This window comes from Micromys minutus (assembly GCF_963924665.1).
Source record: "Micromys minutus genome assembly, chromosome: X".
In the NCBI taxonomy this organism is placed as follows: Eukaryota; Metazoa; Chordata; class Mammalia; order Rodentia; family Muridae; genus Micromys; species Micromys minutus.
The window spans coordinates 47,696,665-47,711,714 of record NC_137970.1 but is presented as its reverse complement, the minus strand read 5'-3'; the positions used below and the strand labels follow the sequence as shown (position 1 = coordinate 47,711,714).

General features: G+C 40.3%; 1 protein-coding gene across 4 annotated transcripts in view; it reads right to left on the bottom strand.

Moving 5' to 3' along the window:
• TAF1 (TATA-box binding protein associated factor 1) overlaps positions 1–15,050 on the bottom strand; it is a gene marked incomplete at its 5' end in the record, with an annotated part of 92,838 nt that overhangs the window by 19,201 nt on the left and 58,587 nt on the right. For 3 of the 4 annotated variants that reach the window (XM_080910314.1, XM_080910315.1, XM_080910317.1), the window contains one exon: positions 12,075–13,825. In XM_080910314.1, coding sequence (XP_080766440.1) covers positions 13,609–13,825 — 217 coding nt within the window. In that variant the 3' untranslated portion in view covers positions 12,075–13,608. Of the gene's footprint in view, positions 1–12,074; positions 13,826–15,050 lie in introns of those variants that run through there. The other variant, XM_080910316.1, reaches the window with a different exon arrangement.

The window sequence follows — 15,050 nt, the reverse complement described above, 5'->3', positions numbered from 1 at the left end:
TAAGTTTAAATGCCAGACACACTAAATCTGATTTTAGAGAGACCTAGAAATCTCGAAAGTATCCTCACATGGATTATGATAATCAGATGTGTTTGGGGACTGCTAAACAAACACCTAGGCTTTCAGGATGTCCAAGACCAGCTATATCCCCCTCCATGAAGAAATCTAAAGTGGACGTGGTGTGAGGTCTCCTATGCTCAAGCTCTGCCCAGTGTGGAAGAAAAACCCCCTCCTGGCTGCCTTTGGATCAAGATATTTAATTCTCAGCGGCTCCAACTCCAAGTCTGCCTTGATGCTGCCATGCTTCCTACCAAGATGACAATGAACTGAACCTCTGAAACTGTAAGCCAGCCCCAATTAAATGTTTTATTTTTATAAGAGGTGCCATGGTCATGGTGTCCCTTCACAGCAGTAAAACCCTAACTAAGACACCTACAAAATACTTGATATGGACCCTTACAAAATAAACTAGACATAAAAAACACAATAGATAAATGTAATGTGAGATCCCAGATTGGATTCTGCAATAGAAAAGAAGACATTAGTACAAAAAAAAGTAGTAAAACCTGAACAAAGAAACATAGCTCACAAGACTGCCACTGCTCACTTCCTAGTTTTAGTATGGATCATGATTATGTGAAGGGAAGGCAAGAAGGGGCTATATAGCAACTCTCCTCTGTGGGCTTGGTGCACACATATAATCCTGGCACTTGGGAGGTGGAGGCAGGAAGATCAGGATCTAAAACTGACCCTTAGCTACATAGGAGTCCAAGGACAGCCTGAACTATATAAAACCCTATATCAAATGAAAAAAAAATAAAAACTTCCCTGTGGATATGAAATTCTTTAAAAGTAAAACTCCCTTTGTGTTCTTTGATTTATTTATTTTATTCTTTCTGTGGATTGTTATATCTGTGTAAGGGTGTTGGATCACCTGGAACTGTAGTTACAGACAGTTGTAATTGTCATGTGTGTGCTAGAAATTGAACCTGTGTCCACTGGAAGAGCAGCCAGTGCTTTTAACTGCTCAGCCATCTTTCCAGCCTGTTGTATTTTTAAGAGAGGGTTTCTCTGTGTAGGAGCCCTGGAACTTGCTTTGTAGACCAGGCTGGCCTCAAAGAGATCCACCTGCCTCTGCTTCCCACGCACTGGGTTTAAAGGTGGGCAAACCACACCCAGATTAAAATTACTTTTCTCTCATTAAAACCATTGAAGAAAAACAATTTTTTAAAGCTAGGTACATATCCAGTTTTAAAAACTTTGTTCTAGGCCTGGGGTTCACAGGTAAAGTAGATAAAGACCAAAACACATTGTACAAATCACAGGGTAGAAGGAATAGGTGCCAGTTTATACTCCCACCAGGACAGTCTAAGAGTACACATTGGGGACAGCATGGATGTAGAACACAGTGCTCAGGAAGTTCTGGGATCTGTCTCCAAGCATGCATACACAGACACGCAAAGGCACATATAGAATCTTTACTCTGAACCAAACATTCTATGTACTGTACTGCACATGTATTTTTTTTTTTTTGGTTTGAGACATGATCTCCCATGCTGCTTAGGCTGGCACCACCTATATTCACTCATTCCTGACTCAGCCTTCCAAGGAGCTGGGACTATACACACTCACCAAAGTGCCTTGGACATTCTCTGTTACAATAATCTTATTTTACATCTACAGAGGATACACTAAAGCCCAAGGATTTGCTAGGTCAGAGTGTGAGCTGAGAAGCTTCCCTCCAGGGACATGGCCTCAAGGATAGCAAGCCTAAGGCTTTTATAAAAAACTTTTTTTTTTTTTTTTTTTTTTTTTTTTTTTTTGTGACAAGCTTTCTCATGGCTCTCCTGGAGCTTGTAGACCAAGCTGTCCTGGAACTCAGACTTGTCAGCCCTTGCCTCCCCAAACTCCTATTCTATAAGGAATGTGGGGAGTGCCAGTATTTGATATGTTTAAGTGTTTTGCTTGCATGTTTGTATGTACACCGCATTCGTGCGTGGTGCTTGCGGAGGCTAGAGGCGTCCACTCCTCGGGAACTAGGATTAGAGACAGTTCTGAAGTGCCGTGTGGGTGCTGGAAGCCAAACCCAGGTCCTCTACAAGAGCAGCAAGTGTTCTTTGTATTTCTTTTTAAGATTTATTTATTTATTTATTTATTTATTTATTTTATGTGAGTGCACTGTAGCTGCCTTCAGACCCACCAGAAGAGGACATCAGATCCCATTACAGATGGTTGTGCGCCACCATGCGGTTGCTAGGAAATGAACTCAGGATCTCTGGAAGAGCAGTCAGTGTTCTTAACCACTGAGCAAAACTCTCCAGTCAGTATTCTTAACTGTCCTTCCTCTCTTTTCTTTTTTTCCCCTTCACTTCTCCTTCCTTCCTTTTTTTGTATTTTGCTTTTGTGAGAAAAGGTCTCTGTGTAGTCCTGGCTGACCTGAAAGTTGATCTGTAGACCAGGCTGTCCTCAAACTTAGAGTCCATTCGCCTCTGCCTCTGGAGAACAGGGTAGGCCACAACGTGTGACTTAAAATACATAAATCTTTAAAAAATATTTCATGTCGATAATAGAAAAGCTCCAAGCAAGGCATTATGGTATATAACTGTCGTCACAGCACTTGGAAGATGAAAGCAGGAAGATCAGGAGTTCCACGCCAGCCTCAGCTACATGAACTCTTGTCTCAAACAAAGCAAAAACATTGAAAAGCAAGAACAGAATAACTCCAACTATTTTAAGTCTATGAACTTCTGCTTGTTCTGAGGAGATAAAAGTTGACAATTACTAGATGCTTACTGTTTGCCAGTACAATCAATCTGCCATCCATCCCTCTAACAAAATGCACGAAACTACCTAGTTTTCTAAGAAAACAAGTATCAGGATTTCCATTGCTGTGAAGAGACACCATGGCCAAGGACAACATTTAATTGGGGCTGGTTTACAGGTTCAGAGGTTCAGTCCATTATCATCAAGGCGGGGGGACATGGCAGCATCCAGGCAGGCATGGTACAGGAGGAGCTGAGAGTTCTACATCTTCATCTGAAGGCTGCTAGCAGAATACTGGCTTCCAGGCAGCTGGGACTAGGGTTTTAAAGCTCACACCCCGAATGGGAAGATGGCTCAGCGGTTAAGAGCACTGACTGCTCTTCCAGAGGTCCTGAGTTCAATTCCCAGCAACTACATGGTGGCTCACAACCATCTGCAATGAGATATGATGCCTTCTTCTGGTGTGTCTGAAGAGAGCTACAGTGTATTTATATATAAAGCCCACACCCACAGTGACACACACCTACTCCAACAGGGCCGGGTCACACCTTCTAATAGTGCCATTCCCTGAGTCGATCATATACAAACCACTACAAGTTTACTTAGTTCTTCATTTTGGAAGAAAGCTCAAGCTTGGGTAACCACATCAGTTCCTTGGTTATAAAGAATGGCATCATGAGAATGGGGAGAGGGTTAGTCTTACTCTTTTCTAAGAATTCACCATCTCAGGTTCTGCCAGGCACTCTAGATAATATTGGAATCTCTTTTCAGGGCAGCACTCCTAGTGTACTAGTAAGCCTCAGTCAAAATACCACGATCTCCCAACCATGCCACACTTCGAACCAAGCAGAGCATGTGAGCACTTTGGGGGCACAAATAAGCCACATCTGAGTCGAAGCAGCTTTAGTCACAGTCAGCTTTACTGACAAAGTCACCTCTGAAATTCTAACCCTGCCAGATAGCTAAGGAAATGGAACCTGAGTAAAGCGCTCAAGGTCACCAATAGTGAAAGCCAATCCGTAAGACAAAGTAACATGTCACAAACCTCACATTACATTTCTAAGGCACTTGGATCTGGGATGTGGAATTTTGCTAAAATGTTTTCTTCCTTCTGGTCCAGAAAGCACTTCCCCTGGAATCTGGAGTCCCAGCTGGCATTCACTTAGAAGGCCGGAGGAGGTAGAAAGAATGGAAAGAGTACTTCAAGCAAGGAAATGTGCTTGCCTAAATTGTCTGTCTTAAATTAGCAAGCCCAGTCTGCAAATTGCTTATGATTCTTAATCTAAAAATACAGGACTATTTAACTACAGATATGTGTTTCTGTTTTATGGTCACCTAGAACATTAATTCTTGTTTGTTTTTTGAGACAGAGTTTCTTTGTATAGCCTTGGCTCTCATAGAACTGGTTCTGTAGAGCAGGCTGGCCTTGGACTCAGAGATCCACCTGCCTCTGCCTCCTGAAAACAGGGAGTGAAGGCGTCCACCACCACTGCCTGGCAGAACATTTGTTCTTCAAATTTAAACAATATTAAGACTTCTAAAGAAAATATTCTCTTTGTAAAAATACTTTTTAATTGGGCTGGAGAGATGGCTCAGTGGTTAAGAGCACTGACTGCTCTTCCAGAGATCCTGAGTTCAATTCCTAACCACATTGTGGCTCACAACTATCTGTGAGATCTGGTGCCCCCTTCTGGGTACAGGCACACATGCAAGCAGAAGACTGTACATAATAAATACCTCTTTAAAAAAGAGCATGCACTTGGTCCTACTGCAACTTGATGTACCTGGATGGGTTGGTACTAAGGGTGCTGGGGATTCCCTTCTCTGAGAAAAGGGGATAGGAGTGGGGAAGGAGCGTGAAAGTGGGATGGGGGTGGGGAGAAGAGGCTGTAAAGTGAAAAAGTGAATAATAAATTAATGAGATTTATTTATTTTATGTATGTAGCTGTCTTCAGACACACCAGAAGAGGGCATCAGATCCCATTACATATGGTTGTGGCTCACTGGGTTGTGGTTGCTGGGAATTGAACTCAGGACCTCTGGAAGAGCAGTCTGTGCTCTTAACCACTGAGCCATCTCTGCAGCCCCCATATCCAGTGCTCTTAAATGCTGGACTGTCTCTCTAGCTGCAGAAAAATATTTAAACCTTTATTTTTATTTTATGTGAATGGGTCTTTTGCCTACATGTGTATCTGTAAACCATGGGTTGGATTATCTGGAACTGGAGTTACAGACAATTGTTAGCTATCATGTGGTTGCTGGAAATTTAACCCAGGTCCTCTGGAAGAACAGTCAGTGCTCTTAAACACTGAGCCATCTCTCCCTAGAAAAATTTTTTTTCTAGTAATCATTTTTTGTTTATTTTTGAGACAGGGTCTCTCTATGCAGCCTTGGCTGTCCTGGAACTCCCCCTGTAGGTCAGGCTGGCCTCAAACTAAGAACTACCTATCTCTGCTTTCTGAATGCTAGGATTAAAGACATGCCATGTCCAGCAATTTTTCTACTCTTGACCATGTATTTACTTCTAATTTTCCAACATGGCTATTTCCTTCTCTTGGTAATCCTAATTTCATATGAAGATAATATAAGATCAGGCAATTTTGCCATCATCTATGTGGCATCCCTTTATTCACTAAAATGAAAATTAATGACATTTATTTTGCTATTTAACCACTTCTGACACATCTTACAGGATTACTGTAAGTAATTATATGTGAGTCAAGTTGGGCTATGTTCTTTTTTTATTTTTTATTTTTATGAGACAAGATCTCACTGTAATCTTGGCTGGTCACACACACAATATACATCCATACAGACACATGGATAAAAATAATAAATCTATTAAAAATCTTTGCTATTGAGCTCAAGAGATGGCTCAGAGGTTAAGAGCCCTGGCTGCTCTTCTAGGTCCTGAGTTCAAATCCTAGCAACCACATATACAACTGTCTGTAATGAGATCTGATGCCCTCGTGTGTGTGTGTCTGAAGAGAGAAACAGAGTAGTGTACTCACATTAAACAAACAAACAAATAAATAAATAAATACATCTTTTTAAAAAAGAAGACCGAGTTCACCCCCAAAATCTTTACTATTATGAACCAAGACAAAAAGGCTTAATCTTCAGTAAAATGCATTTTACAATTTTAAAGTTATGATTCTGTGGTGCTAGAGACCTGGCTCAGTGGTTAAGTGCACACACCTCTCTTCTGAGGATCTCAGTTCAATTTTTTACACTCATATCAGGCAGTTTACAATTACCAGTAACTCTACTTCCAGGGACATCTAACACACCAGGTGTCCACAGAGACACATAATATAATTAAAAATAAACTACACAATAAGATAAAAATAAAAAGTACACAAAAATTATGATCTTACATTTTTCAAAATGTTGCCGCTATGCTTTAGGGATTATCAAATATCAGCCACCTCTCCAGCCCCACGTGTGTGTGTGTGTGTGTGTGTGTGTGTGTGTTTCTTGAGACAGGGTTATGTGTAGTGCAGACTAGACTCAAACTCATTGTCCCTCCTCAGCTTCCCCAGTGCTGGGATTCCAGGCAGAATCAGTGGTTTTTGTTTGTTTGTTTGTTTTTTAGCACAGAGATGATGAGGGCTTAAGAAGAACAGCATGGGGACTGGAGAGGTGGCTCAGTGGTCAAGAGCACTGAGTGGTCTTCCAGAGGTCCTGAGTTCAATTCCCAGCAACCATATGGTGACTCACAACCATCTGTAATGGAATCTGATGTCCTCTTCTACAGTGTACTCATATACATAAAATAAATCTTTATTTTTTAAAAAAAAAACAGCATATATGACTTTCACCTGAGTGGTTAAAGTTACCCAAAGATATTTTATATTATTTGAGACTGTCATGAAAAGGTGTTGTTTCCATTTCTTTCTTAGTCTGTTTGTTATTTGTATATAGGAGGGCTGCCAATTTTTTGAGTTATTTTTGTATCCAGCTAACTCCAGCTGTAGAAGTTCTTGCAGGGAAGCTTGATTTGGGTTCAACCTTCCATAATTACAGTTACAAGGGATCTTATACCTTCTTCTGTCCTCTGCAGGTACAGTTAAATACATGACGACAAAATACTCATATATAAATAAAAATAAAATAAAATAAAAGTTGGTGCACTCCTTTAGTTCCAGAACTTGGGAAGCAGAGGCAGGAGATCTGTGAGTTTGAAGCCAGCCAGGCCTACATAGTGAGCCCCTGGGTAGCCAGAGCTATATAGTGAAACCTCATCTCAAAAAACAAAACAAAACAAAAGGCAAAACCAAAGATGAAAGTAATCTTCTTCCCCAGACTGCCTTCCAAGTGGAGGTTCTTCACCAACCTATCTTTTTTAAATTTATAAATATTTATCTTATATGTACGAGTACACCATAGCTGTCTTCAGACACACCAGAAGAAGGCACCAGGTCTTATTACAGATGGTTGTGAGCCACTATATGGTTGCTGGGAATTGAACTCAGGACCTCTGGAAGAGCAGTCAGTGCTCTTAACCACTGAGCCATCTCTCCAGGCCCCCACCAACCTATCTCTTATGACCAGGTCCTTACACTATATTTTTGACAGAGTCTCACTATGTAGCCCTGGCTGTTATTGGACTTAGAGAACTACCTGCCTCTGCCTCCTGGGTGCTGGAATCAAAGATGTGCACCACCTAGTCTGGCACACAATGTATTTTCTACTTCTATACCTTGACAACTATGTTGCTAAGAACCTCTGGAGGAAAAAAAAAGCACAAATAAATTGATATTGTTTGAAATGAACACTGAGCTGACCCTGGTGGCAAACACCTGTAATCTTAACACTTGGAAAGCTGGGCCAGGAGGGTAATTGAGCTTGAGGCTAGCCTGTGCTACTTAGTTTGCTCCAGGATAGCCTAGAAAGTTCCTATCTCTCCTTAAGCCCAAAGATACCAAAATAAAATGAAACAGTACTTCTCTTGTATATTAAATGCACATTAACTTCATGATGGAGTTCTAGCTTCCCTTATCCTCAATGATAATTTTAAAATGTCAAGAAAACAGGGAAGACAGCAAGATGCCTCAGTGGCTAAAACACTTAAGGAACAAGCTGGATAACCTGAGTTTATTTTTTAGAACCCACATCAAGGGAGGAGAGAAACAATTCCTTCCATAAAGTTGTTCTCTGACCTTCACACAAGTGTGGTATGTGTTCACATGTACAAATATCTCCCCAACCCCTCTGTTGCTGGGTATGGTGGCACATTTCTTTAATCCCAGCACTTTAGAGGCAGAGGCAGGTAGAATTAGAGTTCAAGGGTAGCTTGGTCTACAGAGCAAGTTTCAGGACAGCCAGGGTTACACAGAGAAACCTTGTCTCAAAACAAAAACGACAAAACTAAACTAAACCAACCAACCAAACAACTACAAAACAAACAAACAAACAAACAAAAAAAAAGCAGACTAGCCTGGAATACAAAGCAAGTTTGAAGCCAGACTGAATCACCAGTAAGAATTTGTCTTAACAAACAAAACAGGACTAAGCAAATAGCTCTGGCAGTACCTACCTTACCATCACGAGGACCTGAGTTTGGATACCCAGAACCAATGTTTCTCACTGGTGTTCTCTTGGTTGTCCTCCTCAGTTTCCCCTTTGCAAACCCTCCATCCCCTCCCCCTGCTTCTATGAGTGTGTTCCCTCACCCACCCACCCACCCACCCAGTCTTGCCTGACTAGTCTAGCATTCCTCTCTGCTGGGCATGAAGCTTTCACAGGACCAAGGGCCTCCCTTCCCACTGATGCCCGACAAGAAAATCCTCTGATACATATGCTGCTGAAGCCATGGGTCCCTCCATGGGTACTCTTTTGATGGTAATTTAGTTGCTGGGAGTTCTGGGGGTCTGGTTGGTTGGTATTGTTCTTCCTATGGGGTTATAATCCCCTTCAGCTCCTTCAGTCCTTCCCTGAATGTGCATGCATGTCACACCATGTATGTGGAGGTCAAAGAACAACTTTGGGGAATACTTTTCTCCTACCATTTAGATGTCAGAGATTGAATTTAGGTCTTCAGGCTTGGCAGGCCCCAGAACCCATGCAAAAACTAGGCAGGGTGTCGCATCCTGTAACTGAAGTGATAGTGGAGAATAGGGTAGACACAGGAAGATCTTTGAAGTTTTCTGGCCAGCTCATTTAGCCAAGTCAGTTAGCCTTCATTTCACCAAGGTCCACTGTCTCAAAAAAATGTTGGAGAATGACTAGCTAAAGATAACAACTGAAAGGTTTAGTCAAGAGTGAACCCTGCCCGCTCCATCTCAACCTGAGGTGTCAGCAGTTCAAAGGGCATATTGCTCAATAATTTCCATACTCTTTAAATAACTGAGCATAGACTAAAATTCTCCTTTGCTCCTCAAATGAAATCAAACCCTATCTTTCCATACTAGCACATCATGTTTTCCTTACAATCAACTGTGTAGTTTTTCACTGAAAGGACATATTATTATTCAATCCTCTTTGCTAAAGATAGACATTTTATTTACTAAAAAAATAGGCTCTTTTAGGGAGCCAGATCATTATCTTTTTCAGCCATCATTAAAGAAGCTTCCTCCTATAGCAGATGAGAAAAGAGACCTACACCCAGACATTACACACATGGGGGGATGGGGAGTAGCAGAGGCAGACAGGTATGCTCCTTTGAGCACACACACACACATACACTTCAGAACACACAACTCTAAATGGGAGTAAACATCAATACTGTCCCCTCAGAGTTCAGATATCCTTAAGTAACAGGAGGGGGAAAGAGCATAATAAGAAAAGCCAGAGAGAATGGACAACACCAGGAAAACAAAGACCTCCAAAACAACTGAGCAAAGCTCTTATGAATACGCAGTTTTGTGGTTTTATGGATGTGAGAATAAGTGGGTCTCTGATTCTCATGCCTTCTCTTGGGGGCACTTTTCCTTTTGTTGATTTGCCTTGTCCAACTTTGATGAGTTTTTTCCCTCATTACATTTTGTTTTGTGTGTTGTTATCTCCTAGAAGCCTTGTTTTTTTCTAATGAGACACACAAAGTGGGGTGAATCCAGATGGAAGAGGAAGTTGGGAGGAACTGGGAGAAAGAGAGGAAACTGTAATCAGATATTGTTTGAGAAAAAAAATCTATTTTTAATAAAAGAGAAAAGAATTAAAAATAAAGAGGCCATTTTGCTTTAAAGGTTTTTTTTTTATTTGTAAGTTTCTTGTGTATTGGTATGCACCTGAGTGTAGGTACTCAAAATTTCAAATGGGTCCCAGGATTCAAACTAGGGTCCTCTTCAAGAGCAATGCATACTCAGTGCTGAGCCATCTCTCCAGTCCCTAAGGCATCTTAGCTTGTTTCTAGTTTCAATACTTCAGACTGCCACATTATTTTCACTTTTGTCACAAAGATGACCTTACCTATTTCAGAAGAGACCTCTCTGTACAAGGGATTTTTTTCTATTATAGCTATCACCCCTTTCTATATACATGTCTAACAAATAATCCGTACTTTTTCTAACCCTTCTTATGTTGTATTCCCCTCTAGGTCTACATAAGCATACTTAATTACCTTTCATCTTTACTTACTCTCAGAACTTCTGATCCTCCTGCTTCTACCTCCATGTGCCATCACGGTTTATTTGTTTGGTGCTGAAGATTGAACCCGGGGCTTTGTCTTTTCCAGGCAATCACTATCAAATGAAATCCAATGCTAACTAGTTTGTTTTCTTTTTGAGACATGTTCTAATTCTAGCTCCAGCTGGCAAGGTGTGAACAAGGCTCTTAAAAGTTCCCTTTCTGGTTGAGACAGTACCTAAATACTGGTTTTCACCAAGAGTCTGTCTTCCCCTTATTCCATCTATGCTTCCCGGTGATTTTCTACTGTCTACATTGCTTAAATCCTAAGCTTTATACATGTATATATGTTAAACTCACCTGCTTCTGACTGAAACTGAAGAGCCCCTTCTCAGTGACTAGAAACTCCTAACCAGTAACACGGGTTCCACTCTCTCTCCTTTCTATTATCCAGTCATTAAGACAAAAAAAAAAGTCTTATTTCATCCCTACTACCAGTGACTCAGTCATGGTTTAGGCCTTAATCATTTACCATCTGGCTCCCTTTCTCTCTATCCAAAATCATACAGAATGATTGCTCTAAAATAACCATTTGATCCTAAAGTTGGAAGTTTTTCTTTTTAAAGATTTATTATATTTAAGTACACTGTCACTGTCTTCAGACACACCAGAAGAAGGCATCAGATCCCATTACAGATGGCTGTGAGCCACCACATGGTTGCTGGGAATTGAACTCAGGATGTCTAGAAGAGCAGTCAGTGCTCTTAACCACTGAGTCATCTCTCCAGCCCCAAAGTTGGAAGTCTTAATACCATAACTGGAACTATAGTTTGAATCTGTTGTTTCATGTCCCCAAACATTCCCTCTGACTAGAGTGTTCTCTTACTTGTGGCCTATATGGCTAACCACTAATCTGCCTACTCTCAACTATTGTTTTTTCCTAAGTTATGGTCTTGTAGTCCAGGCTGACCTCAACTCAGAATCATCCTTTGCCTCAGCTACCAAGCACTGGGATCACAGGTGTAACCTCCCTGCCTGGCTTTATGATCTAGCTTTTTAGTCTTCTCTTTGGAGCAATCCTGAACCTACTTGGCAAGAGAGTTCAGTCTTTTCATTGTAAATGTTTTCCCCCAAGGACCACTTTTTAATACACTGGTATTTACAAGTCTCTCATTCTAGATCTTAAGATCCTTGCAATCAGAAACTACATGTTCTCTATTAGTTTTTAACTTATTTGTTTTGTTCTTTCAGGTCTGGGTTTCTCTGTCTTGAACTTGCTCTGTAGACCAGGCTGGCCTTGAACTCAGACATCTGGCTTGGTCACACCCAGCTTTGTCTTATACTGCTTTAAAGAAATAAGTGGTATAATCAAATAGGCCATGAATTTGAGAGAAGGGGGACTGGGAAGGGTTGAAGGGAAGAGATGGAGAGAAAAAAATAATGTAATTATATTTTAATGAAAAATAAAATTAAAACTAAATATGGGCAATATAAAAATGAATATCATGTACCTATTTAATCTCCCAAGTAAAATTCTAGAAACCCGTTCTAGTCCTTCTTTTGAGTCTCAAGTGCCAATTGGTTAAGAAGTCCTGTTGATCACACCTCTTTCTGAAGATGTATCAGTGCCACACCTCTTTTTTCTATTCCACAGGCACCATCAGATTTTAGGTTCTACTCTCCTTAGCTAAAACTACATTTGCTCTCCACTCAAAATCACTCTCCATTCTATTGCTGTTAAATTAACATTTTATTACAAAAAAAATACATTATAAAACTGACATACAGAAATAAAAGCACAACACTTACCTACTGTATATAAACCAAATAAACCATCTCCTCCCCATTACCATCTCTCAGAGGTTACCACTGCCAACACTTTAATGTATATTCTTTCACATCTTTTTGGAAACTTTGCACATACAGGTATATATAAACATATCAGATACATCCAATTTCTGACTCTTACATAAACTGAATCATGTTATGTCTATTATTTGACTCAATTTCTATATTAATTCAACATTCTGAAAACTTCTTAAACAAATCTAATACACTCCTCAAGGCTTTATGTTCTTAAATATAACATTTACTCACTGGTATCAAATGCAAATCTCTGTCTCTCTCTCTCTCTCCCTCTTTTGACTTTCTGAGACAGGGTGTCTCTGTTTTACAGCCCCGGCTGTCCTGGAACTTACTCTGTAGACCAGGCTGGTCTTGAACTCAAGAGATTCACCAGCCTCCTGAGTGCTGGGATTAAAGGCGTGTACTACCACACCTAGCTCAAATGCAAAGCTCTTAAAGATATGCTTCCTGTCCGTCTTTCAGTGCCATGTCTAGTCACTCCAGCATCCTTTCTGAAACAAGGCAGGTACAAACAATGATCATATTCTGTCATATCTAGACTGTGAACTTTTCCCTTCATGTTAACACCCTGCTTGAACTTTTTGAGATGGTACTCTATAACTTCTCAACAATCAGCGTTCTGGTGGCCTCTGGAAGATTTCTATGCTCTCCACACATAACCTCTTCTATTTTTTTCTTGGTACTTTACAGCTAGGTCCTTAGTTGTATTTACAGTTCTGATTTATTAACATGGCCTGAATTACATTCTCACTGCCCCAACTTGATGGCAAGCTCTTATTCAACCTTTGCACTTCAAAGATCTGACAGAGTGCTTAACATGAATCAGATACACAGTAGCATATTTGTTGGGATTTTGTGATTTTAAGATCATCTACTGAGTTGTTTCCCTAAGGAACTTACCATTTTCCTATAATATTTTCTATGATGGGAGAGAGCACATTTACATGGCCACCAATCTTTTTGGATACACAGCTATTTCAGAGATTTATAGTTACATCCCTATAATCTATTTAGCAACAAGGCATTGTCTATCCAAGTAAATAATACATGAGCAATCAGTTTGTCCAACAGGATATTTTAAGTGTGACACAGAGTCAGCCCATCAGGACTTAATTCTCTAATCCAGCAGAGGAGTTTTTATCTATTCCAGGCTGCCAATTAGAAAGAAAAATAGTGGCATGTTTATACACCAAGAACCATTAAAGGAGTGTAATGAGGAAGAGTGAGTCTGCTCTCTCTTCTTGGTAGTGGTTAGGGAAAAGAACTTGCTACCCTAGAGAAATAATTGCTATTTTACTTATTACTAAAACTGAAGTGTTAAACTAGTGAGATCATCATTAGCTACTATAAACACATAAACAAGCTGGGGAAAGGTAATAGGCCTAGGCTGACTGAAGAGGCTTAAAGGAAGCCTCATTCATCAGAGTCCAAGTCACTGTCTCCAGCAATGGAGTGGAGATCCTCACTGTCCTCCTCGTCCTCTGAGAGGTGGACCTGGCTTAGTACGCTGGGCCCAGAGCGCTGCTCTTCCTCATCTTCTTCCTCCTCTGATACCTCATACCCACCGATGCTGCTGAAGCTTGTATCCTGGGTATTCGACTTGGGATCAGGCTCCTCATAGCTCCCATAACTGAGAAGAGAAACAACATCTCTCAAGCTTGGGCACCATCCTGTAGCTGATCATTTGCATGCTTTGTATTGTCAGGGGATCAGGCCATCTCACCAGCCCTGGATACTAACAGGCTCTTAACTGTTTCATGTGCCTCTAAGAAAAATGATCCTATTCAAAAATATCAACTTGTCAATTTCATATACAGAGAACCTGAAACTGACCAACACTCACTTCTGGCTAACATGACCACACATGCAGTCAAGCCCCAACTCTTTCATTGTTTTTAGTTTCACTCATCCAAAATTAGCAGTCCTAAATAATTTCTCCAACATATAGTATTTCTATTACCTCCTTTCTATTCCTGCTCTGTCTACTGTTGCTTAGTCCTGTATTAACGTGTTCTATTTTCTGTTTATCCTAATTTTATTTCACAAAAAAACACACACAAATGTACACTCACTGTTAAAATATTACAACATACACTATAAAAGGGGGGAAGAGATTAGCACTATCTTTACCATGCAGAGATAATATTATTATATATGACTTTTTCTATGCATTTTAGATACTTAAATATTTTACATTTAAAAAATAAAATGTTTGCCAGTAGTGGCAGGCAGATCTCCACATTTGAGACTAGCCTGGTCTACATAGCAAGTTCCAGGACAGCCAGGAGAAATTTGTCCTAAAAAGAGTAAGTCAATTAACTTAAACATTTAAAAAAATTTATTCCTCGGAAATGTGCTTTTTTTCCCCCAGTAATGACCACAATGAACAGCCTCTGTCAATACAGGTCTCCAGCATAATTCTACGGGTAGTTTTTGGAGTCAGAGAGTCTCACTATTCAGTTCAGGCTAGCCTCAAATTTGTAATCCTCCTGTTTCATCCTCCTAAGTGCAGGGTTTACAATGTGCCAGACCAAACAGCTGCATGATATTCTGGTATATGGCTATAACATGATTTATTTAATAGTCTCTCACTTGTATATTTAGCTGATTTATTTCACCATTAGAAACAATGAGCTGTGATGAAAACTTTATAATCTTTTTTGTTTGTTTGAAACAAGATTTTACTATGTAGCTCTGGATGTCCTGGAACTTGCTATATAGACCAAGCTGCCCCAGGCCTCCTAGAGTGCTTGGGTAAAGGGTATGCATTATCACATCTGACTACTCGAATATTTTGATAAAGTCTTCTCACAGGACAATTTCCTAGATGAGGAATTCTAGAACCAAAGGGAATA